This window comes from Apus apus, chromosome 2 (genome assembly GCF_020740795.1).
Source record: "Apus apus isolate bApuApu2 chromosome 2, bApuApu2.pri.cur, whole genome shotgun sequence".
NCBI classification, from domain to species: Eukaryota; Metazoa; Chordata; class Aves; order Apodiformes; family Apodidae; genus Apus; species Apus apus.
In genome coordinates, this window is record NC_067283.1 from 18,759,681 (window position 1) to 18,785,770 (window position 26,090).

At 37.0% G+C, this 26,090-nt stretch overlaps 1 protein-coding gene across 1 annotated transcript in view; it reads right to left on the bottom strand.

The window, feature by feature from the left end:
• ARMC3 (armadillo repeat containing 3) overlaps positions 1 to 26,090 on the bottom strand; it is a 47,302-nt gene that overhangs the window by 12,994 nt on the left and 8,218 nt on the right. The window contains exons 6-11 of the mRNA XM_051609130.1: positions 24,931 to 25,125; positions 23,947 to 24,130; positions 19,141 to 19,293; positions 18,911 to 19,016; positions 4,395 to 4,644; positions 3,174 to 3,310 (exon numbers count right to left, since the gene is read on the bottom strand). Of these exons, the coding sequence (XP_051465090.1) occupies positions 3,174 to 3,310; positions 4,395 to 4,644; positions 18,911 to 19,016; positions 19,141 to 19,293; positions 23,947 to 24,130; positions 24,931 to 25,125 (1,025 nt within the window). The remainder of the gene's footprint in view (positions 1 to 3,173; positions 3,311 to 4,394; positions 4,645 to 18,910; positions 19,017 to 19,140; positions 19,294 to 23,946; positions 24,131 to 24,930; positions 25,126 to 26,090) is intronic.

Genomic DNA, 26,090 nt, shown 5'->3' on the forward strand with positions numbered 1-26,090 from the left:
ATGCCACAACCTTTTGCACAGACGGATGTTGGGTACCACAGAGAACCTGAGAAAAAGGAGGATGTAAAAAGAATAATGTTCAGAGCTGACCATATGATACGGGTTGGACAATCTCTCTCTCTCTCCAACTTGTGATGCCATTTGCAGGTGTCATTTTGCAATTAATGAATCCTTCTGGTTTAGGACTGTCACTGTTTGGGGAGGGATAGCTGGCAGAGATTTGCAAAACACAGATGAGCTTGGAAACATAAGGGGTTTTGCAGCACAGACATATATAACATAAAAATAATAATGTGAGGACACAGGAGAACAGGAATTCATTCCTTAGGCTGGTTTTGGTGCTGAAACTCAGATACTGATAACCTCTGACCTGGAAAACTTAGTAGAAGTTCACTAAGAAGAAAAACTAAGCTGAATCAGGAGAACATACTAAAGCGCAATTTTGGAACTGTTTTGGAATGAAAACAACAGGAAAAAAGAGGGAGATATATCCATATGCGTGTATGTGCATGTTCAAATTTATTTGCACATGCAGACATTCTTTGCATCCTAAGGAATCAATTTTATGTATCTATATATAATGAAATGCACATTTAGACTGCCCATTTCTCTCTGTGAACTACACAGGGAGCCTCAGCTGCGGACATTTACAATGTAGACTTCTGAACATACATCAGATGGATTCCAGAGAAAAAGGTTTTCAAGCAAGGCAAATGACAGCCTTCTCTTTTAGAAGAGAGCAATGGCAGAAAATAGTGAAACAGCAGTACAGGCTCTTCATCACACAGCATAACCAGCAAGTAATGCAGGGAAGAATTTTAAAAGGAAAAATGAGCAAGAAAAGCCTAATGAATACAGAAGTGTTGAAGAGAGAGGACATTATGGGCACAACAGCACGTTATCCTTGTGTGGGGGAAAGACAAGCCAAAAAAAAGGACTTCTAGTGGGAGGTGTCCCTGCCTGTGCAGGGGGCTTTGGAACTAGATTATCTGTAAGGTCCCTTCCAACCCAAACCAGTTTATGAGTCTATGATTCTGTGATTTTATGATACAGAAATGGAAACACTGACACTTCAACAGGAAGGAAAAAGTAAGGGAAAAAACCAAAACACCCACAGGCAAAGTGAGATATACCTGTTCAGGGACTGAAACAAAAATAAATGTTTCATATGCTGCAAGTCAGAGAGGAAAATGTAGGACTATTACTAGTGTGTGGGAAGAAAACTTGTAACAGATGGAGCAGAAGACTGAAGTGTCTGATGCCTTTTTTGCTTCAGTTTTCATAAAAAGGTTGCAAGCAGATGCCTGGCAGTAATATTAACAAGGAGGTGGAAACAGTTGGCTTAACATGTCTAGAATAAGTTTGAAGAGACAAAGTCATCAGTGCCTGAGGAGACTTACTGCATACTGCATACTACTCTATGAATTAGTAAAAACAACCTCTGAACTACTTAAGTATATTTGAAAATTTAGGGAGGACAAGCAAGGTGACAGGATAGTGGAGAAGGGCAAAGGTAGTATCTAGATTTGAAAAAAGGAAGAACAAGAAAGTAATAGAGATCATTTAGCCAAATTTCTGTGTCCAAAGGACACCATATCTAATGATTAAACAATCATTTTGCAAGCAACAAGAGACAGGTGGTAAAAAGTAGCCATTATGTATTTGTAAAAAATAAATAATGTAAAAGTAATCTAATCCTTTCTGTGATTAAGGGTAACTGACCTAATGTAAAGGCAGAAGAAGTAAAAGTGAGATATAAGCTGACTTCGAGATAAGTTTTGACTTTAATAGGTCTTATAACGTATTCTTACTTGAATACATACAAGCAAGTCAGGGAAATGTGAACTACGTTAAACTATCATGAAGTAGTGCCTGACTGGCTGAAAAACTATACTTAATGCATTATTATCAACAATATGCTGTCAAACTGGAAGGACACAAAAATTAAGAGTCCCACTCTGATACTGTCAGGAAGAAGCAATTAAATAATAACAGTGCTAGATATACAGATACAGAAAATAGTTACTAAGCTTTATTTTATGGTGATATGACCATAGTTGAAGTACCTTGTCCAGTCTGGGAGACGGCACTTAAATGGCATAAATACATGAGAGAAATTCAGAGATGTGTGTGGCAAAATTATACAAGATTTCAAAACAAAAATAAGTTTAACATTTTTACTTTGTTATGAAAAGGAAGCTGAGAGGGACATGGAACATGAGAAAACTCAGTAAGTTAAGCTTAATTGTTATTAAGAGGTAGTTATTCAATCCCACTGAAATTAGGACATGTAGTTGAACTGATTTGTTTAAGGGATATTTAAAACTCAGAAAGCCCTTCTAATTTTAAGGATACTTCAGCACTGGGTTACCTCAGAAAGCTGTGAAACCCCCTCAGAACTGGAATTTACACTCCACAAGCAAAAATGTCAGTGTGTCTGATTCAGCCTTACAGTGGGCAGATGTATAACACCACCTCCAAGGTCCTTTCCAGACCTAAATTTCGGAGATACTCTGCAGAATCCCCTCATAGATGGATTTTAAGTATATGTGCAGTAATCAGAGAAATGTCCAGCAGAGGGAGCAGAGCAATTACATATATTCAACGACAACTACAAGAGCCACCTCGTTTAAGGAGCCCTGTGCCATAATTCTTACAATCTAAAACAGCTTTTGTCATTCAGATATTAATATATGGATCTTAGAGACTCTACGAAGGAATAAACTAGAGTCTCTTCTACATAACATTTCAGCACACCTGCAGTTAACCGGAGTTTGTAAACCAAATTTAACCTGTGTGTAATAAATACAATTTACTGCATATTGAACTTAGCCTGAAACACTTATTTCAGTTTCATATGTATGATGCACTGTAGTTCCTAATTTTGACTGATAAAATCACATCTTCAACATAAAGCTTTACTCAGTCACAGAAATAATAAATGTTTTTATAATAACAGACAGTTTCCTCTTCAGGCTTGAACTTTTTCTTAAGACTTTTGTTGTTTAAAATCAATACCATTTCATCTGTGACATCTGTGGTGCAAAAGTAGTTTCTGCTTACCAGAAAGTATAGCTTAACTTTGTTACTCTACTATAAATACGTAAAGATCAACTTGATAGACTTCTCTCATCAAAATCTTCCCTCTGCCTCTTGATAGTATGTCTACTCACCCTAGCCTGCATAGTTGAACAGCAGTTTGCTCATCACTTGCACAGACTGTAATAGCCCGGCAGGCATTTCTTCTGACTTCTTCATCCTTGGAGCTCAGCAATGCAACGAGTGGTCGCAGTCCACCTGCATTTCTTAACTATAACAAAAATGAAGACATTGCCACTTAGATCTTTCGTCTGTCCCAGCAAGAACAGCCTGTGAAATTCACCTTTGGAAACATTCAACATTGTAGACAAGCTATAATGGGCTGGTAGAAAGGTAATTCATGGGGATTCTCTGCTTCTGTCAACCCTTTTCCATTCTTAGATTGCAGTGTGGAAACTGAAGAGACTATGCAAGCCAAGACTGCTTTTTCTGTGTTCTCTTGCCTCCTAGCAACTAATTTACAAGACAATATATTTGAATTTGTATCGTATTGTATGTATGACAATCTTATTAACATCCTGTTCTCTTGTGTGCTACAGTATCTTTCCTATACAGACTGAAGGAAATTTTGCTCATTTGGATTTTTGAAGAGAAAGGCATTTAAAGGACACTGAAAGAGGCAGATTAATTATCTATGCCCCTTATTCATGTCCTAATTAACAGCCTTGACCCATGAGAAAACCCCAGCTTAGGATCTGTGAATGCACGTAGCATCCTCCTTGTTTATGAAAAGAAAATAGTGCGACCATTGATAAACAGTTTAAAGTTCAACTTGCTGGATGCCACTGATCAACAGATAAATTATATTTTGAGTTTTGTCTGAATGACATTTACTCCATGCACATCCAGTATCTTATTAATCAAGGTCAGACATAGCCGTTCAGGCCTTGAAAGTGGGCAACAGAATAACACTGAGGGAGAGTTAAAGAGGACAGAACTTCTCATATTCAAAGTTTAGCTGACAGTTGCAATAGAAAGAAATTCTAATGTTTAACACCCATAAACATGGGGATTAAGATATAGCCCTGGTTGAAGCTCATTGAAGCCACTTAATTTGGTGCAAGCAAATACAGCAGTAAAAATACAAATTAAAGAAAACCCCTTCCAAGTTCTCATGACAAACTGAGCCAAATTTAGTTGAACAAGCCAAGGACGAAAGTGAAAAATTAGCGACTACACAGATATCCTGGGACTTTTAGGACAGGCCAAAAAATAGAAAGATTCTAAGTAAGTATAACACCAACCTCAGGATCTAGATGTGTTGTAAATACCCACAAGCTTAAGAGTAGTTTTACCTCTGCTCTTGCCTCAGCATCACAACCAAACACAGCCACAGCAAAGGCTGCTTTGCTTTGCACTTGGCTGTTGGTGGAGCGCAAGGGCTCTGCAAGTGCCCTCAGGATACCCTGGCTCCGGATGTTCACGCACAGCGACACTTGCTCGGCCAGGTTTGTGAGCACCGTGGCAGCACTAGCAATGGTTCCATCTCTCTGAGCACTCAAGGTATTCACTAATGGCTCAATTCCTTCCGCCTCAAGAAAAGCGCTAGCAAAACAAAGGAGAAAAAGGAGAAGTCTTTGTTATGTTATGACCATCTTTTGCTCTTAGTGTGTTATATTTACCAACTTAGTATTGTGTTTCAAGAATATAAAATATTGCTTACCTGCAATAAATTGCAAGGCTAATGTCTATATTCTAAATTATAGTATGAAGTTGGAATTAATAATTGAATGGTGACATCCCTCTTTCTGATGCCTTAACTATATTTGACTCACAGTGTGAAGCTCAAGAGGCAAAACCTAAGTAGAAAATCCAAGTCACAAAATTCTGGATTCCTTAACTTATTAGGACATGGATTCTTTCTTATGTTTCAAACAAGTTAACAAAATGTTGCATCTTTTCAAAGAAAGTAGAGTTTCTGCATCTTTAGCTCCCGGCAAATGCCTCTGCAGAGGTTTTTCACCTCTCCCCCTCATCACTCTAGCACTATTTCTAATGAGGTTTATAGTGCCTGGAGTATCACGTTGTTCTTTTTGCTGTCTGTGTAAATTTCTGTGATGGGATACTTAGGTGGCATAAACATAGTCCAGCAAGCTTCTGCATTCTTACAGAGTAGCTGTAAATGGTGCAGATGAGCGCAATGTTGAAATTATTATGCTGGCTTTATACAAGCTGATTTAGACAGCAGGAGTACAACAGACATATCAGCACCGAGTGCAGGGCTGGCTATGACTATGGTTCCACATCAACTAGTCTATCAGCAGCAGATCCAGTTTAAATACTCTCCCTGTGCTCAGACGATGGTTGCAGCCGTGGCTGGATGTGCTGCCCCCCAGCAGTGCTGGGACAAATGCTGGGGTGGCTAAGGTCTGGGCTAGACCTGCAAAACAACCTGTTTGCAAATAAAATTGGGGAAGACTGCTGGGATTTTTTAAAGGGTGATTTTGTAGATTTAGATTAGACAATGGCCAAGAAAGAACAGTTGAAGAAGCACTATTAGGGAAATAGCAGCTTCAGGCAAGAGACAGCGGAAGGTGCAGGCAGCTGCATTATTAGAGGACACATTTGCCGGTGACTTGAGTCTAATGTGCTGCAAAACTAGTAGTCATGTTGGCCTACATCTCGGTCACAGCAGAATGAACTGGCCTACAAGCACTTTGTCTTAACACTACTGTTCTGCTTCCCTCACTCATCAGCACAGTGCCTTTAAAAAGGAAAAAAAAGTCAACTTCATATTAATATCTGTAATACAGAATACATTTAAAAGCAGCTGGTGACCTGGCTTATAAGGATAGTAAACTCTGACTACAACTGATGCAGACCCTGAAGAAGGAACCTGGCCTGGCTGAGGGGAAACTACCATGCTCTAATGAATCTGAAAAGGCACGTTTTTCTGGGATACCACCTCATTATGCATTCTTTAGTTTCTTTGCCATAGGCAAAAGATATTACTGATACACATGTATTTTACATCCTTCAAATGCCATAAGATATTCCATAACTTCAGATTTCTGTTGACCTTCTTGCCAAACCTGCTTTCTACTGAGCAAAATGAACTTACTTGTCTACATCATCTTATGTTCGTTTCAGTGGTATTTTTTCCAATGTCATTATAAACCAGCACACTATAAAAATTGAATTGTCTTCCTTCTCAGTTTGTATATAAAATTTGATCAAATGATTTGAGGCATATGTCCAATTTACTATCTGCTCTTAGGAATTTTACATTGGGCTCATCTGTTTGTTAAACAAAAGTTGGCAAAATTGTTAGCAATAGAAATGTGCAGATGGCAATTTGAATTTTTGTTGCAACTGCTTTTTATACTCCCTTTTAGTGGATTTTGTCTATATCAAAAACAAACTCTTCCACCTCTATACAAGCATATCTAAGCACTTCAACAACAGAAGCATGTACATTTTTAATAAGTTTTGCTAAATTTCTGTCAAAACATTAGTAAGAGAAATCTGGAAGTGAAAATCTTACTTTTACTGTGACAGCATCTTACCAAAATCTAACCTTTTGGTAACTTACACAGTTACAAAATAAACACAAGCTTACAAGTACTGCATACACAAAAGCAGTTATGCCAAAGACTGTCAAGGCATTAATAAAAATAAAAAACCTCAGGAATCCTGATAGCCACTCTTATGCAAACAGGACAGAAAGCAGAATATGCCAACCCATCACATGGGCGACCAGATGTAGATCTTACTGTGAACTCATCCTAGTGCCTAAGTACCTGCAAACCACATTTTCAGACAGGAGGCTGTGAATCCTCCTGAGCATACCTGGAATGACTAAGCAGAGGCTGACAGGGGTGTTGTCTGATCTCTGCCTCAGCTACAAGGCAATGGCAGAACAGGTAGTGCTGGAGCATGGGTGTAAGGAAGGCTGGCAGGCAAGCAGTAGTTCCCACTTTGGAAAACCAGGGAAAAGGCAGAAATCCAGGGACTGAAGATGAGTAGGGTTATTAGCTTGGATGCAGCATAAAGGAATAGGGCCAGTTCATTGTTGGCTAATTAATCCTCCAGGAGCACCAGTAACTTTAATGCAAGCACTCCAGTTTCTGTTCAGAAGGGAACCCCATGTTTTCAGATGTTCTGCCCTGCACTCCTCAGAGTGTCTTTAATTAGCTGCATATCCCCTTACCTGGGTGTCCTCCCTCCCAAATAAAGAAGAGCTGAAAACGTTTTGTCAGGGTTTTTTTTTTGGTTGGTTGGTTGGTTTTTGATTTGGTTTGGTTTTGGGTTTTTGTTTTATTTCAGTGAGTACAACCTTTTTTTCTAGGTTCTCTAGTTATTATTGTCTTCTCTTCCCCATGGAAATTTTATCCAGATTTCCAGCTTCAGCAGTGCTGTAGCTCTATCCAGGCTGCTGTATGTGGACATGTTGACTGCACATGTAAGGATCAGCCAGACCCCACATATGTACCACAGGTTTACCGGAAAACATCCCATTCACAGCATGTGTAACAATGACATGATGTACCTGCTGGCCAAGTGGGGGAGAGACTCACCATACATGCCCACAGCCATGCACAGTGAGGCATGGCCATGAGCTATCAGATTTACAGCACTACACACTATGCACACACATACCTTATCCAGGAAAAAAAACACCAACAAAACAAAACTAACCAACCAAAACAAAACCAAAACAAACCCCAACACCTCGAAATCAGGGTTTTTTTTTACACAGAAATTCCAGTATTTATGGGACAGGTCCACTACTCATGAAATCACTACATCTCAAAGTATAGTACATCCAATACTCCTGCAATAAGTATAGACCTTACTGTTCCTATACTATGCCCAGTAACACATGCATTTTCCCACAGGAAATCCTAATAAACATGTAGTCCCTAAACAAACTGATTCCAGGATGATACATGGAACTGAATGACGTAGCCAATCACATTATAAGCAGATTTACTAGAATTTCCATAAAGCCAGCAAGTACACAAGTACTTAACAAAAGAGCAAGGTGACAGCTCCTTGTGTGTTCAGAGCTGACCCCGGCAAGGTACAGAGCAGAGCCAATTTTCTCAAGTGCCACTCAACTTCAAAAAGGTTGAGAACCACTGATTTAGATGATCATACATATTTATTTCAATCCTGTGCTCTGCTTCTGTGCAGATTTGTTCTGAATCAGTTTCACGAGTATAGTTTAATCAAGTAGCACAATGGATCACAAGGCAAAAAATAAATCCTGTTAGAAGTGACAACAGCAGGTAATGAGAGTTGAAGGTAACTAATACCTTTCAGAATAAGATTTTTAAAGGGCATGAACACCTGAGGGCAACGCTGTGTCCTGGGAACAGAGATAGTACAGAAGAGGTTATGAGGGAAGAAGGAAGAATAGGGAATTCATAGTTCAACTCACTCCTACCCCATAGCCCTCTTGATAACACAGAAATAGTGCTGTCGCCCAGGGCATGGAGCCCCAGCTGCTTCAGAGACTGACCTCAGAAAGAGCTGAAAGAATGAATATCCTTACCTTTTTAAGGTGCTGAAATATTATAACATAAAGATCTAAGTATGGAGGTCCTTGTTCCCATCCATCTTGGGCAGAGATATGCACTGTGTAGGGTTTCTTATTACAAGGAAACAAAAGTCAGAGGCAGAAGCTTTAACCAGCACTGTCTTGGCCTCCTGTAGACCAGTACTAGCACCTCTCTCTGCCTCGAGAACACAATCTGCCTCAGAAACACCTTAGTGAGGTGGAGCATTTTATCAGTGCTCTCTCTACAGGACTACATCCTCAAGGAAGAAGGGAGCCTTGTGTAGCTGAAAAAAAGTATACAATATTTCATGTGGAAAGGAGTAAATTACATAAATCCAAAGCTTTTTTTCCTTCATGTTGTGTAAAGATTCAAAATACGCCAGCTTCTTTAATCATGAAGATAAAAGATTGGGGAAAAGGAAAGAAGACAGTGACAAGGGGGAAAAAAAAGATGTTGCATTTGCAATATCACCATGTGTTTTTGAAAAGGTGACTATCTGAATTACAAACCAACAAACAAGAAAAAGCAGACAATACAGGAATGGAAATCAGAGAGCTCAAATTCAAGTTAAAAGAATTAAAATGTTATGATTTATAATCACATGGCTATGATCATTAGAGGGCCTTAACCTAACAGGGTATACACAGTTCGGGTGCCCTAATGACCTTAACCATGCTCTGTAGTTAAACAGTAAAATTTTTATTACAATGGAATTTAAATTATTCTATTCAAGAGCTATTCAATAGCTAAAATATTTTTCACAAGTGTCACAGGAAAGGCAAAAATTAAAAGGTCAGTTAATAAAAATTTAAATTATTACTTCTTCTAAATATACATTTTAAGACGTTACTAGGAAATTTTCTTGAAAATTCTCTAAAGGATCACTCAAGGCTCAATGAATAAATGCTTAGTTTGAGAAAAAAAAAAAAATAGAATCATAGAATGGTTTCAGTTGGAAGGGAACTTAAAGATCATTTAGTTCCAACTCCCTTGCATGGACAGAGATACCTCCCACTAGATCAGGTTGCTCAGGGCCCCATCCAACGTGGCCTTGAACACTTCCAGGGATGGGGCTTCCACACCTTCCCTGAGCAACATGGGCCAGTGTCTCAGCACCCTTATACTAATGAATTTCCTCCTAATGTCTGACCTAAATCTCCCTCTTTCAGGTTTGATCCAATAACACTGAACAGCCCAAACTCTTTCAGCCTGTCCTCGTAGGAGAGGTGCTCCAGCCATCTGATAATCTTCGTGGCCCTTCTCTGGACTTTCTCCATGAGCTTCATGTCCTTCTTATGTTGGGGGCTCCAGAATTGGACACAGTACTCCAGGTGGGGTCTCACAAGAGCAAAGGGGGAGAATCATCTCCCTGGCCCTGCTGCGATGCTTCTTTTGGTGCAGCCCTGGACACGGTTGACTTTCTGGGCTGCAAGCAGCATGTTTTATTTACTGTTTTTACTGCAAAAATGAACTAAAAGTTGACAACAAAATGATTACCAGAAGTTTCACAAGATAACCTTTTTTTTAAGGTTAACCTTTTAAACAGTTACTTCAGAGATGCATATGAATTTCACTGAATTGAGTATTTTGCTGCTTTAGGTGTCTGGGGTGCAATAGGAAAGCTCAGACATTGGTAGAACGTTGTGAAAACAACCACCCATAAAAACTGGACCAAAACTTTCTTGTTTTTATATTTTTTTTTTAGGACTGTAAACTCTCTAGGGCAAGATCCACCTCTTTGCTGGCATCACATCAAGCATAATATCTCCAGTCCTTGAACAAGCCGTGACAAGAAAGATAGCAGATTGTTTACTAGTGCATAGGGAATGATCCAGGTAGCTTTTCCTCCTGGGGAGGTCTAGCCCAATGGACAAAGCAACCATCAGTGTTCAAAGAGTTGACAGAAACCACTGAGACTGCCCCCAAACCCCTTACCTAAGCAACCTCCTGTGGAAGGGAGACAGAGGGGAAGAGCAGTGGTGCAGCTTCACACTGTTTACTCTGGACTGTGCTTAATTTACACTAGTGAGATTGAGACTTCATAAAAACAGTAAAGTATGTTTGGTTTTGCTTCTTCTACCACAATTGAACATAAACTGGTTTATATTAAATTATATTTTGACTCACTTTTGTGCTGTTCACTTCCCCATTCTGACTGAGGATTTAACACAATTTCTGCTCAGAAAAAAACCCCAAATTTTTCCTCCTCACAAAGGCCATTGGACTCCTTATGGACTTCATTTTCCAAATGTATTTGCAACTGCATGTTTAATTTCTGTTCAAAATTACTGTGATTGTGTGTGAGGTGCTTAGCTAGCCATTTATGCCTCTGCATATCTCATTTTCATACATAATTGCATGTAAATTATGCATAAGAATTATGCATCTAATTACACACACATTTTTAAAAATCAAGTCTCTCTGTGCTAAATCCCATTACTTCTTTTTCACATAAGGCATTTTTGATCCAGCTTTACTACGTAATTTCTGACTGAGACCAAGTACCATAACCAGAAGTTTGTAAAACCTCAAGAAATATCCTCCTTTTTATGCCTTAAATTATTAGTATTCTTCATTTGTCTTGTTATGTCATCAGAATAATCCCATCCAATAAATGTCTTCTGTATTTACCAAAAATTTCACTTTGCAATGTAATTATTTTCAAAAGCAATTGGCTGTTGTGTACAGTCACTCGTGTTTTATTTAAAGACTAATATTAGTTCTGTTTTCTTCACTATACAAGGGACATTAACCTCAGTATGTTTATTCTGAGTAAGGGAATCTGGCACTAGAGAGACTGATCTACAGTTTGGGGCCTCTTTGTGCTCCAATAAAAATATTGATGTTATCAACAAACCATCTTAATTTTTCATTTCAGGAACTGAACACTGTATTCCTATTTTTTATTTTGCTTGTTAAAACATCAACAAACCAAGAACTCAATAAACCTCACAGTCTAGAAGCAATAAAACCTTAAACTCTCTGGGTTAACTAAGACTGTAATACTTGACTCTCACTTAGTGATACACAGAGATTTTCTAATGTTTGTAATCGAACTCATCTGACAAAGTTACGTAGATCTCAGCTCTAAAAATGTAGTACACCTAATTTAAAATGTTATGGGGGCATTGGTAATGAACTATCTGTTCATGATCTCTGAGCCTTTCAATTACAATATTTTTTGCAACCTTTATTATGAATTTCTGACACTTCCACTACTATGAGAAAAGCTTGAAAGTCAGCTACAGAAACCCTTTTTGCCCCTTAAAGATCCCACGTAGGTTGCCAGAATAAGCTCATGAAAAAGACATTATCCCCCTCTCTATTTTATGATCCAAGAAGTAGTGCATGCAAAAATCAGTAACTCAGCACAAATGCTGAGAGTCTGGAATCCACACTGTTACAAAAGCAAAATAACAGGGAACATTCAGGAGCTGCCAGAGCAGCTTCATTGAGGTGTAAGGGGAAGAAAGAAAAGGCCAAAGAAAGGTACTCACAGCATCCCATCTGAAAAGGGAGTGAGGAGACAGTGACTCCTCCTCGTGTCTGGAAGCACCAGCTGAGGAAGGACAAAAAGCTGTGCCAAGTCAGTCTCTCTACAAACAGTACTCAGACTGTGGAACTTGACCCAGTCTTTCACTTCTGGATAAGCCTTTTCTGGACACTGTGAACTTAAATCTAATGCCAGCAATGTGTTTTGCTTTAATAAAGGTTCAGGCTCTTATGATGATTCAGATTGGAGAAATTAATGCTTTTAGTTTTCTCTCTTAAAATTAAATCTCTAAGAAGGTACACATATACTACCATGTTAAGATAAAGTTACTGAAATTGTAAGCCAAAAAGTTTAAAGTTAATTGTGAAAGCCTATTTTTACCCCTTTGTGTTTACCAGTACACAAGTGAAATTGACAGCAGGGCAGAATTAAGTTTGCATGATCAGCCATAAACCTGCAATTCCCTTAAATAGACTTAAAATAAATGACTTTACACTATACAACAGTTAAACATGTACTTAAATAATTTGTATTTATTTTAGAAATATATTACAAAGAAAATGTGCATGCAAAAGCACCAATACATTTTTCTGAAATGTACTCAAATGTAAATAACCCTTGCTGCTTTTAATTAATTAATAAAAAGTGTAATTCATCTCAGAGCATATCACTGATTGCAGGGATACACACTCCAGAGAAATCATTGTACTTGTGCCACTACACAAAACACAGTTTTCTCTCCCAAGCTGAAGAGTTTCACTCAGGAAGCAAAATGTTTCACCTGTTCCCACAGAAATCTACCATGGGGAGTTACAGGTGACAACACACATGCTCTGAATTAAATTCCAGCCTTCCACAGTGAAAATAAATCATGATCATACTGCAAGGCTAAGATTTTGCTATAAGGGGTAGAACCTCTATATAGTTACCCTTATCCATATTTAGATGTTCTCTGTTTTCAGTCTGAAACTATTTTGGATATAATTAGGTTCTCATGCACTTTAGGATGCTGTGACATGAGATTTTTGTTAGGCAGAGATGAGTGCTCTACACTTGTCTCTGTCTTCAATATAACCAGACAGGCAACAGTGTTTAAAAGCACACAAACAAGAAAATGCATAACACAGTTCTTTTGTGAAAAAGCAGCTGTACTGAGAAGAAAATGCAGTTACAGTGTCTGCATCTATATATAGAGGGACTTTTCCATATAGCCACACCTTCACAAGAGAGAAAACCAACAGATGTCTGATTGAAACACTTTGCACCTGCCAGCAGGGCATGATTTAGGGTACTGTCCATTGGTTGCATGGCAGTCATCTGATGTGATGTTAAAGTCATAGTGGGACCCTATTTCTGAATGATATCCTAGCATTAGGCCTTGATTCAGCTTTTCTGCCAAAGGAGAAATTGATGAGAAAACATTCTGCAGTTTTCAGCTGCAGTCAATACATAACCTGTATGGAAAAGCTTATGAACTCTGGGGTAATGATCATGTTGTCCTTCTTCTTCAGAAAGCACTCATCACACAGAATCACAGAGTATTAGGGGTTGGAAGGGACCTCCGAAGATGATCAAGTCGAACCCTCTGCCAGAGCAGGACCAAAAAAAACTAGAGCAGATCACTCAGAATGACATCCAGGCAGGTCTTGAAAGTCTCCAGAGAAGGAGACTCCACAACCTCTCTGGGCAGCCTGCTCCAGTGCTCTGGAACCCTCACAGTAAAGAAGTTCTTCCCCATGTTGAGGTGGAACTTCCTGTGCTCAAGTACACGCTGGATATGCAGTAAAAGAAAGTCAAACCGGGAATCTGTTCATGGCATAAGTTAAATGTTTGTATTTGCATAAGGCTCGGCAGAATGGGTGCTAATGGAAAAATGACACAAACGACAAAACGTAACAAAATCCCTTTACCTTGCAGCACAGTAACTCAAAAACGTAATTCTGTCACTAGGGGTCAGTATTAAAACATACTGCCTTTACACAACACAGCGAGGGGCATTCTATTGTTGATTCCCTCCTTCAGAAATACAAACTTACGATATAAAGAAGAACTGTAAAACCATAAAAAAGACAAAACCTATATAATGGATTATTACCTATTTCTGTTCTTCAATGTAGCTCTTGTACTAGACATTTTTGTTCCCGTTCTCATGAATTAACACATACAATCATACAAATGTGTTGTCTTATGTAATACTGACCCTTCAATATTGATCTACTTATGTGAATTAGGTTCCATCTACAGTCTTGAAAGAGAAAAGCTATGATTATGTTTGCCATTTCCTAACAGGGAAGATTGCTACCTAGAGATATTACTATCTAATAATAAGAATTACTTCCTAACTATAATAACAAACATCGAGATGTAAGAAAACTGGACATTCTTTAAATTTATTCCTTGAGAACCATACCCATCTTGAAGATAATAAAAATCTGTTGTGGATATTGAAAATCTCTGTTTAAGAAGGTGAAAGACTCTCACTACAGGTGAGCATTATCCACACAGAACAGACTGGGGATTTCTTTTGGGTCATTAGATTAGTATATGAATTTCAGTTTGGAATGCATGGAACACCCTCTGAAGTCAAGGGAACAACTAACCTTCTCCTCACGGGGCACTGCCCATAACCAATGAGTTCCCAACCAATCTTACTGTCCCCAACCTACTCCCAGTTCTTGGGAATCTTGAATCTTGATTTGAGAAAGCACATATTCAGATGCTGTGATAATGGCTGTAATTGCCTATATGGACATAATTTTGCTAATGTAATAGGTCCACTGATTCCTGTGGAGAATTAAAGAATTAGAAAGTTAAATAACAGAGTTTGCTGATTTGGGGATGACACTTCATTATCTTGAATCCAGACATAATACTTAGAAATAAGTAACGTAACACTAGTTATAAACCCCAGGAGAAATATTCTGCCAGATCGTTAAGTCTGTCATGTACCACAATTTCCTGCAGCCCTTAGGAGTACAGCTGAACTAAAAACATCCTTTTCCTTCTTTCCCCAGACCAAACTCTTAACTGAATGCTATAAATTTTGCACTTAAAATAAACAATTTAAGACAAATATTATTTGGGCCGTTAATTAGTTTTCATGTCCAGTACAAAGCTCTAAATTTCAAAGCATATGTTTTTCTTTAGTGGTAACTCCATTAGGTGCCCAGAATTCAGATACTGCAAGATTTATGAAGGCAGCTTTTAGAAGTGCCATTTCTGCTGTGACAATAATGAAGAGAAGACTGGTCAAATAAATGTCTAACTAGTACACTTGAGATCTTATTTCTTCGTTACTTCTAACTAATATCATATCTATATTTAATACAATTAGCTTACTCTGAATACATGAAAAGCAAAAACAACTGATTATAATGTAAATGGGGAAAAACTGGTAGAGGCTGAAGTAAAACGTTTATTCTGTAGTTAATTGTATGGCAGAGAATAATTGACGTTTCTGTCCCATAGATGGCACTGCTGCTTCTTTGTTCGAGTGTAATTTTTCAACTTGTGCATAATGAACGTTCATTGTGGAAGTGATGGTGCCTACATTTCCCGATGCTTGGACACATCAAAAACTGACAGATTTCATAAATTCTATAAATTAGCATTCTGCTGTCCAAATACTTGCATACAGTTTTCAATACAGCAAGTTAGTGTTCTGGATTAAAAAATGTGAAGTGGATGCAAATACTCAGCAGAACATCATTCCCTTCTTCCTAGAGCAGAGCATGGAAACAAATTCTGACACGTATCAAGGATGACCTCAGAGCTATATCCATAGTGACATAACAAAATTTCTTTATTGCAGGTTAGAATAAGTACATGGTGTTAAAACTGCATCATACTTTGCAATTTTATTTTTATTTAACATGGTTATTAAAAGTTTACTAAGAATTTATCCTCAATATACAGCAGCATTAAAATTCTGTCATTAATTTATGATAAAATTCTGATAAAAGCATCATCTGGGGGTGTCAGTCTGCAAACTCATGAGGCACTTGACCACCCTATTTTTTTTCTATGTGCTACTGAACATGACACATCAGCTCTGCAGCAAAAACCTAAATGATTAATTTTTTTACAAGTTACTTATAGTACTTTTTATGTCTTCTGGCATAGATCATCTTGAAAAATCCGTATTTTCCAGTAAACCTGAAAAGTCAAACTGTTTATATGGGACTCATATCCTCTTCTGCTCTACATCTTTGGTTAAAATAATACAGGGGCCAGAGTAATCAATTAATTAATTAATTAATTTTCCCAAAATTGTGGTTGCTTGGGGACTTGTGTGAAATGACAAGCTGGTCTCTGTCCCATTCATCGTGAACAGGTGTTCTAATTACAAAACCTCCACCTTATTTGACACCTTTATTAGCTGTCTCAGTTGAGAAACAAAGGATTGATTGGGCAGGGGTATAGAACTAGCCTTTCATTGCTGTGGGGAAGCACCTAAAGGTCAAGGTTAATATACATGAGTAGGGGGTAGTATTGCCCATTGCCTATGCTGTCCTTGTGCTATTAATCAATGGAAGACTTTATCCTTATGAGCTAGCTATTGTGGGAGCCTTAATTACACAATTTGTTTTCACTGGTAGTTTTTTCCATATTATACAAAAAGCAGACAACACTTCTTGACCAAATATTCCTAACAAGAATAACAAATTTCCAGAAAACATAGCAGTGTCTTGTATGCTGTTTACATTCTGTACAACACTAAATGGCAAGGTACTTGTCCTTCAATCAATATAATACATGCAAAAGTGCTCATTAAATGAAATACGGCAGAACAAATGTATATGAGTTCAACAAGACTGAATTTTTGGCTGGCTGGTAAAAAGTGAAAACATTTATAGTAAATAGTCTTCCCCTTTACTGTAGCCATTTTGTTCTTGCCACATAAGGTCTACCTGCTACCACTAGCTTTACGATTTAATATTCTTGGAGGGTTTATAACAAGAATCTAATATATAACCAATAAAAGGGCACTAGTTTCATTAGTCTCATTTGGGACCAGAATATTGTCACTATAATTACACAGCAAGGTCACATTACTATAAAAGTATATCAGAATTTTCTTTATATATACACTTATTTTCAGTGGTTTACAAGATATATACAAAAATATTCCAGAATGAAATATGATTATGGTGACTCAATCTGGAATCCATTTTCTCCAAACTATTTTTTTCCTATTATGTGAATGTAAAATAAATACGGGCCAGATACTCACTCAGTGAGCTGGAACTATACCAATCAGCAGAGGGTTCAACTCTATTTATTCATTTATAGATCCTAGTCACACTTGGACCTTTCTATGACTTATTAATGGTTTTGATTTTGAAACGAAGCTTTGAAGTAATTATACAGTCACATGGCATTCATCCAATATACATATTTAACGCAAATTATTGCTTCCTGATTTTCACAGAAGACCTGTGATTAGATTATCTGGTGCTTCCATATTGTACTTGGAGCTGGATTGCGAAGAGAGAAAAGTATATGTAAGCCACCCTCACAATTTCCTGACTGCCCAGTGAGAAACAAATACGGACTCCATTATGATGCAGAGGAACAGAGACAGCTATTTCCCTGCCTGAGGTCTCAGAGAATTGTTCTAGCAGTTCAGCTAAACAATGTCCTGACTATCTCCTTGGCAAAAGAAACTGAATGAGCTGGCATAAGCTGCTGTACCAACTCATAACTCTCCAGAGATTTCCTTTTCACAATGTGAAACCTCAAAGGGCTGTGTTACAAAATCCAGCCATAGAGGAGCTGAAAATTTGACCCCTAGACTCCAGTACCGTGCTCTTATGTTCATGTGTGTGACTCCTTCTGACACCAAGTGAAGAGTCGTGCATGAGGAGAGAAGAGTATCAGACTGAAAAACCTACTACATGAATATGAGAACTGAGTATTATTCTCTTGTGTCAAATTATGGCTCCATCTGGTAACATTAAGTGAACACCGGTAACTACAAGAGCTGAATCAATAAATTCAAACAAATAATTTATTTGGTGAGTTATTTTACTTTTTCACTTCAAAGAATGCCTGTGAATGGATTACAACTTCCGTAAGTATATGCCAGGAAACTTTTAAGGAATTTTATTTTATGGTTTGTTAGTTACATGTGATTCCTCATATATGTCAGACTGTTCTGTTTCTTTTCCCTGAACAGAACTTCTAATAGAGTTGGGATAACAGAACTTTGCAACTGACAATAGAATTTAGCTGATACAATTATTTTGGAACTTAGAGTCAGCCAACCATCTTTTGATAATTATTTGGGATACTGAAGTTAGACTTTTCTTTTAGAGAGGGCACTATAAGCATTCTCTGTTAATTGAGAAACAATAAAAAGAGAATGCGAATCTTAAGACTACCCGAGTGCTACGTCCCTCAAAGACTAGAGTTCAAATCAGCCAAAAAGGTTGCATTAACCACTAAATTTTAAAGGATACCTCACTGATTTTTGAATTTTCAAAAACTATCCCACATCAAATGTCTTAGATTACGAATCAAACTTTCCTCATACATTCTCTTCAAATCATGATTTCTATCTCTGCTTTCATTACATCTGCTTCATATCTTCCCTTGATAAAGCAAACATTAGCAGAGAGAAACTCTTGTAACACTGATAAGAACCAACCTAGTTCCAGATGACTCCTAAGAACCAAAAACTGCCATAGAGTCTAATTCAAACACACTTGCCTTGTAGAATAAGGACAAGATGAGGGATTCTTTAAAAAACAAAATATTATCACTTGTGTTCAGATTAGTGTTTTAAGTAATAATGTAATTATTGCAGACTCACCTTGCATTACTAGGACTGGCTGCTGTCAAATTAGCTAATGCTGTTACTGCAGCTTCTTTTACCTCTTCATTGTCACTGTTTAGTAACTGTACTAGCTGGGGAATCCCTTTGAAAGAAATAATTGTACACATGAACCTTTAAATAAACCGTGGCAGTCTGCAAAATTATAATATGCTCCTTAAAAAGGGAAAAGCACAGATTCTCAGTTCATCCCTTCCCACCTTACTTACCCTGGGGTCCAAACGCACGTTTGCTAGCTGAATTCTCACTCATGGCAGAAACAGCTTGGGAAGCAGCAACTTTAACTCCATCGTTATCAATTTCCAAAAGGTTTACGAGATACTTCTCAACCTCCTCCTCATTTAAGATTTTTCTATTTTCAGCTTTAAATGAAAAATAAGAATAGCATTAATCTGCATTCATTCTCCAAATCAGTGAAAGGACATGAATTTGATTTCATATAGTTGTTTCCAACATAAGACTTGCTTTTAATACCATGGAAGTATTTTGGTAACAGAGATAACAGCAATTCAGAAATATGCACCTGATCCAAAACCCATTAGGCTTCAATGAACTCTGAATCAAGCCCAAAAGATGCCTATAAAATAGAGCTTTAAACAAACATACCAAAACAGAATGCAAACTTTGTTCTCTGTAAGACTTAAAACAGCGAGCATCTACCAAATACCTACAGACACATGACAATTACGCTAATAAACTCACTAATCTCAAAATGGTAAGAGCAGAAGTGCAGGTGTTTGTTACAACGAGCCTGCAGTGAAATTTTCTCAGCCAGAAAGGCACTGGCAACATGGATGCTCTACCCTATGAGGAATAAACATTTAACCACATGCAGAATGTAAAGTGGAGTAGCTACATACTTGAAGTTATATCGAAATGGTAAAGTTTTTTAATGTATCAAAGAAATTCAGGAACTGAGAAGTCTATAGGACTTTGACACATTTGGAAATGTTAACAGTGTAATGCTCGGAGAGATCATTCCCTTATTTGGAGTGTCAGCTGTTTCCTCCTCTCTAGCTCAATTTTAAATATTTTTAGAATCAGCAGAGAAACCAAATTAAAATCACAAAGCAAAAGATGCAACAAATAAAATAAAGAGGATTTTGAGTGTCAGCAGAACTGTGGCCACAACCTTGTTACATATCAGCCAGCTCTCCAGAGAAGGCCTTAATTGGGATAACAGACTGTTTTGATAAGTTATCAAGGATGCCGCTGGCCTGTTGCTTGCCAAAGTGGTCCATAGTCCCCAGCAATGATCTCTAGAGGTTCTTCATCCCTCAGTGATTTGATTCTTGTATAGCAAGTTACTTACTATTATATACATTTTCTTAAAAATTACTCTTGCTTTTAAAGGCAGTCATGATGATGAGTAAGCATTTAATTTTAAAGGTAATTTATGCCTATACAAAATAATACTATAATTAATTTGAATGAGCAAAAAGAGTTAATTAAAATATTTTAAATGGAATAAAGAATATTTCAATCGTGAAAGAAGAGGCTTGGGATTTGAATTTTTTTGTAGAGTATGCTCCTATATTTAGCTAGCTGACAAACAGATTAAAATTATTAATATTTTAAGATCCAGGTGCCAATTCTACTTAAGGGATGAACATTTTCTGCTGATCTTCTCTCCATTTCTATAGTGGTTTCATTTGTTTCCTTTACTATAGAAAAGAACGTATATTTGAAAAGCATCCTTTGTACTTAAGCCCTTCTCCTGTCAGTGGCAACACTGTATTTACAGTGATTAATTTCTTTACCCTTACGTAATTTGAATACATTGGTTTAACATAAAGTAAAATACTCAGGCACACCCAACAAAGGGAGTCTGGAGTACTGACACTTCTATCTAGTTTTTCATGCATTGACCCCACCACGAGCCAACCTTTGTTCTTCAGTGTATTTTCCTATATCCCTTTCTTACTCCAAAGTCATGACCAGAGTTTTACTGATTGCCTATTCAGCTCACTGTCATCACCTTATGGAATTATTTGTACCAGTTTCAAATGAAAAAAAATTAAATACTGTTAAATAGTAAAATGGCCTCTCAGTGATCTTGACTGGAGATAACCCAGATAAATAAAAAACTGTAGTATAAAAATGCATACACTGATCAGGCTACAGAGCATGCTTAGTGTGCTCCCTTTTGAAAGGATTTGCATTTAGATACATGTAAAGAATGGGGAGAGCTTCAAACCAGAAGTTTGCAGAGAGAGGCCAAACTCAAGTCAGCATGATCATCACTTTCTCCATATGCACTCCTTAGCATTTTGTTGTTGCTGGTGCATTTGGCATCGTCAGGGGAAAGTCAGACCCTCCTTAATCAACAGTCCAAACAATCCACTCAGAGATATTCAATAATTTATGGCACTAAATTATATTTTGCATTCTGAAATGACTGCCTTATTTGCTGGACATGGAGGGAATCACAGTAAAATTAACTACTGTAATTCTGAGCATACACAAAAAAATAATTAATATATTGTGTTCAAAATTATATTACAGAACAAATTTTCAGGGGCAAAGGGATAATGATTCTGTATAGAAATATGATCAATTTTAATTTACTTAAACAGAGCAGCATCCTAAAGATGCTATTTAAAATTGAATATAGTGTTTGTACCAGGTAGTTCATTTTTGATATTGAGAATAGCTCTTAAGGGATACACCTGTCTTACAACAACAACAACAGGTTACAGGAGTCCCTTTCCAAAGGACTGAAAGGGACATAAAACAAAACTGTTTGCTGTGATCACATCTATCAGGAAAAAAACCAAAACTAAACTCCACCTGTCAACAACAATAATTTCAAAACCAGACACTGCTGTATACTCAGCTGCCAGGATTAAGAAAGCACAGATAGATACACATTCTATAGATACACACTCTATCACAGCAGAAGGAAGTTTTCCATTTCAGTGGAAAGCAGCGTTTGTTTTCTGAAGAAGGTGGGAAATGTTGATAAACTGCAACCGTCATTATCTAACCTAAAGAATGTGGGCTACTATATGGCTATTGCAAATGTAACTAAAAAGTCATTAAAAAAAACTTAGAGCTGTATTTTATTATATTGGCTTTACATCAAGGCAAATATTAGTGTAGTATACATTCGTGTTGCAATCTGGATAGGCTGTTTAGAATATTTATAAGCAGACCCAAACAAACAAACAAGAACTGCAAATATTGCCATTTTCTTTTTTGCACTCAAACTATTTATTTTAATGGCCCTAATGTCACTTTCTTTTCCACTGGAAAGCTGGCTTCAGACCAGTAGCTCTAGGCATCTGAAACAAATCCAGTAGTTCTGGGGGCAATGCTGAGCAGCAAGTTTACTGGACTGTGTTTTCCACTGCACTGGTACAACATGTTGCCCTTTGTCTAACTGGTTGTCAACAAAATTCTATTGCTTGGAAGGAAATGTTTTAAGTCTTCTTTTGATCTATTTTCCCAGCTTGTTGCATCCACACCAACTGTCATAGCCTGAAGAAGAGAGTAAACCTTTATAATGAAACCACATTGACTCCATTTGTAAGAAATATGACAAGAAGATGCATCTTCACTGACGGTTACATCCCATGATATAAGATCATAGGCAGCACTGTAATATATTATGCACAGTTGTTGCCACCATGCTTTAAAAATGTTGTTTTCAGACATGCTACTGCTAACAGCTGCTAAAATATTAGGCCACAAAAACCGAAAAAGGTGTGAAAGAGGAAAAGAAGGCTATGCTTCTTTGAAAATAAATATGAAAAAGGAGTAATATGCAGTAGAAAGTAGTAGGAGCAAATATAAATCTGCTTAGCATACTACTTACAAGCCTGTCACAGGATGATAAAAATTATAGTGACAGTTCTAAGTAACATAATAAAACAACAGTACAGGAAAGTACACAAAGAATATACTGGCATAAGAAGGTTCCTTCCTATCTTTGATACCTAAACAATAATGAAAATAATTTTCAGTGACTTGCAAAGCTTCCAATAGGTAATGAAAAAAGCATACACAAACCCACAGAATACTAGGAAAGGCAGATACCACTCTTTTCATGTGTCATTTGAAATCCAAATAATAATCCAACTATTCAGGGCACCAAACTAAGGAAGGTGAGAGAAGAACTGGAAAGACAGGATGCGGTGAGAAGAAAGCTCTGAAATACTGTAGAAAGAAGAGATTATTTTAGCAATGTATTACATTAGAGAACATATTTGTAAAATACTTTAAAGCCATGATTCAACCACGAGATGATGGAAATATGGATGAAATATTTAAGCTGTACTGTCATCAAAATCCCTTGACAGAATTAAAATCTTCTATAGACAGCAGTGTTATTTCTTACATTGCTTTTTACTACATAGCACTATTAGGCATATGTTGCAACTTAGAAGCCAACGTATGGAAGGAATTTCAAATGCAGATTTAGTTTAAGAGCATCTTTGTGAGCAAAAGTAATGAGCACGCTCTGCCTTATTCAGAATTGAAGTGTAGAAAAAAGAATTACAGGGCAAATAATTATAAAATATGACAACTAAACTCTTTAAATCCACTGGGAATATTAATCTGCAAGCTATCTGAAAGGCTTTTTTTCCTGTCCCCATTAAAGGAATTTGTATTTGAAATTGGCTGACATTTAGATCAGCAGTTCTATAGAAAAGGAAGTAAGGTTGCAATTAAGTCTTAACTGAGAGCAATGAGAAATAGTGCCTGAAAAGGTGGCTTAACATGGAGGTTAACTGGCATCACTACACAAAAAATAAGTATAATATTTTCAGAGCTCCACTTTCCTTTTTGAGGACAACATTCTGCAAGAATATATTATATTTAAAAATAAATTCAGAAAAAATCTTAACATCCAATTGCTGTGTTGACTGCCAAGGTTCATCACTGTAACTCATTCTTGCCAGTGTTTTCCTCAGCACAAGTACTACCTTCAACCAGATCAGACGTCCTTATTCCAAATGACAATGTACTTCATCATGAAATTCACACATATGGATTTTTAAAAAGTGACATACAGTCATAAGCTGCTTTGGTAATTGCCTTTGCTGCCTTCTCCTGAATATCAGGATAAGAAGAGGCTCCTGTAAATTCAAGTAGCTTTTTAAGGCCTCCTGTCTCCTGAATCAGTTGCAAAGTATGCACATCTTCCAGACAATTTCCCAACACGGAAAGAGCTTCCACTTGTACATCGCTGGATTCCTAATAGGGAAAAAAACCCAAGCAAATAACCTTCAAATCAGGATTAAAATATCTTTGTTTTTTAACTTTATACGGTATTTAACTTTATATGATAATAGCTGTAACTTTCTTTTGGACAGTTTATTCATGCTGCATAGTACATCTTTTCATACTCATTTTTTGTCTAATTTCTTTGATGTGCCCTAGGATACAACACAATCTATCAAAAATAGTAAAAAAACCCAAAAGTTTCACATTTGTATCAAAGTGGGTAAGGCAGGTATTCAGAAAGGAACTGTCATCTTTAAATTTAAAAAACTCCACAAATTTCTCTATGCATTATATTTCCCATGGTGACAGCAGAACTCAAATGAGTCTCACGATAACATACAATGAAATTTCCAAAGTAGGAAATTAAAGACCATTGATATGAAAATAAAAAAACAACCAAACAACACAAAAATTAGTGTTCAAACCAGGAAGCAGCATCAGAGTTCAGTATATAATAAAAATTTTTGAGGTAACATGGTATAAAAAGCTATATGGTGATTTTTTTCCTGATACTTAACAACAGTGCGGGAAATGGACAGCAACTGTAGAACAGTATTACTAATAGCAATAAAGCAAGTATAAACATTTTGGTTAATCCCTTTGCTCCCTTTTTTCATAAGCTAGGTATCCTAGCTAATGCTATTTCTATCATAGTTAGCTCCAGATAAGGAGCACTTTCTTTTTTTATCACTCTTCCATAGCATGAATGATATTTCTCATTAGTCATACAACCATTAGCAGCAAGAACAAAACTTTAAAGTAAACTGTACATTGCTTTCCAGGATCTTCATAAGATAATCTAATCCTTTATTTTCTTGCAGTATTTTTCTGTTTTCTCCATCTCTGCTAATTACTTCTAAGGTTTTAAGGGCTAAGGACTGAATAACTGGATATTCAGATTTCAGTAGTTCCAGCAAGGGTGGGATTACATTCGGTGCATGAACTGCAGAACAGCTTTCAAAATCCTGCAGTAAAATATTCAACAAAGAATGTTAGTGACTGAGAATATGTAACACTACATCAAGGCTGGACTTTACAGAAAGAATACCAAAAACCTGATTTCAAACATACAGAAATGAGTCAATAATCCAGAACTTCCAGTTCTGAAGATGTCTTTCTTTTCAGTTAAGAATCAAACTGAACACAATCAAGCCCCACCAACATTAAATTCCATTTTTTTTTCATGACTGAAGTACACGCTACAGAATCTAGTCCTGTCTAAGGAATCCTATTTACTCTCCTTTTTGCCATGGTTGCCCCAACATACACTTTTATTTGAGAAAGTTTTTTAAATTTAGTTCCATCATTTTTATTTACCTCAGTGGAGGGAAAAGAGTTTATGCAGTCTACTGTGGTTGCCTGGTTATATCTTCTTTTGTTTTAGTAACTATACAATTTAAAAATTCGACTTAAACAGTGTATATGCAGCTTAATAAAAAGACAGTGGTAGATTGTATTAAAATAGAAAATAAATAAATAAATTACAATGTGCTTTTAAATAGCTTATTGCACATGTGCAGCATGCAATTATCCTTATCAATATAAGCAAGCACCAGGTGCAGTTATCCAGATATACCCTGCAACAAAGACAGCGAGATAGCAAAAAAGGAGAAAGAGTAAAATGTGATTCTGAATAGACATGCTCTGATGCCCCAAAAGAGATAGAGTTATAAAGTGAATTCATTACTGAATTGATTCGCTTAAGCCGTGGAAGAGAACTGCCACACAAATGCACCATTCTTCTGCTAAGCAGCATATGGATGACATTAGTGCTGAGTGTGAAAGTAGCCAATAACAAATCTATTCCTCCCAGTATGGAAAGTAGCTGTTGACAGCATCCGCCTATCATTAAAAAGATGTTCCAAATAGTGACTATGGACTTGCTGGCCAAAACAAAGCCCAATTTAATTTACAGGATTATTCCAATCTT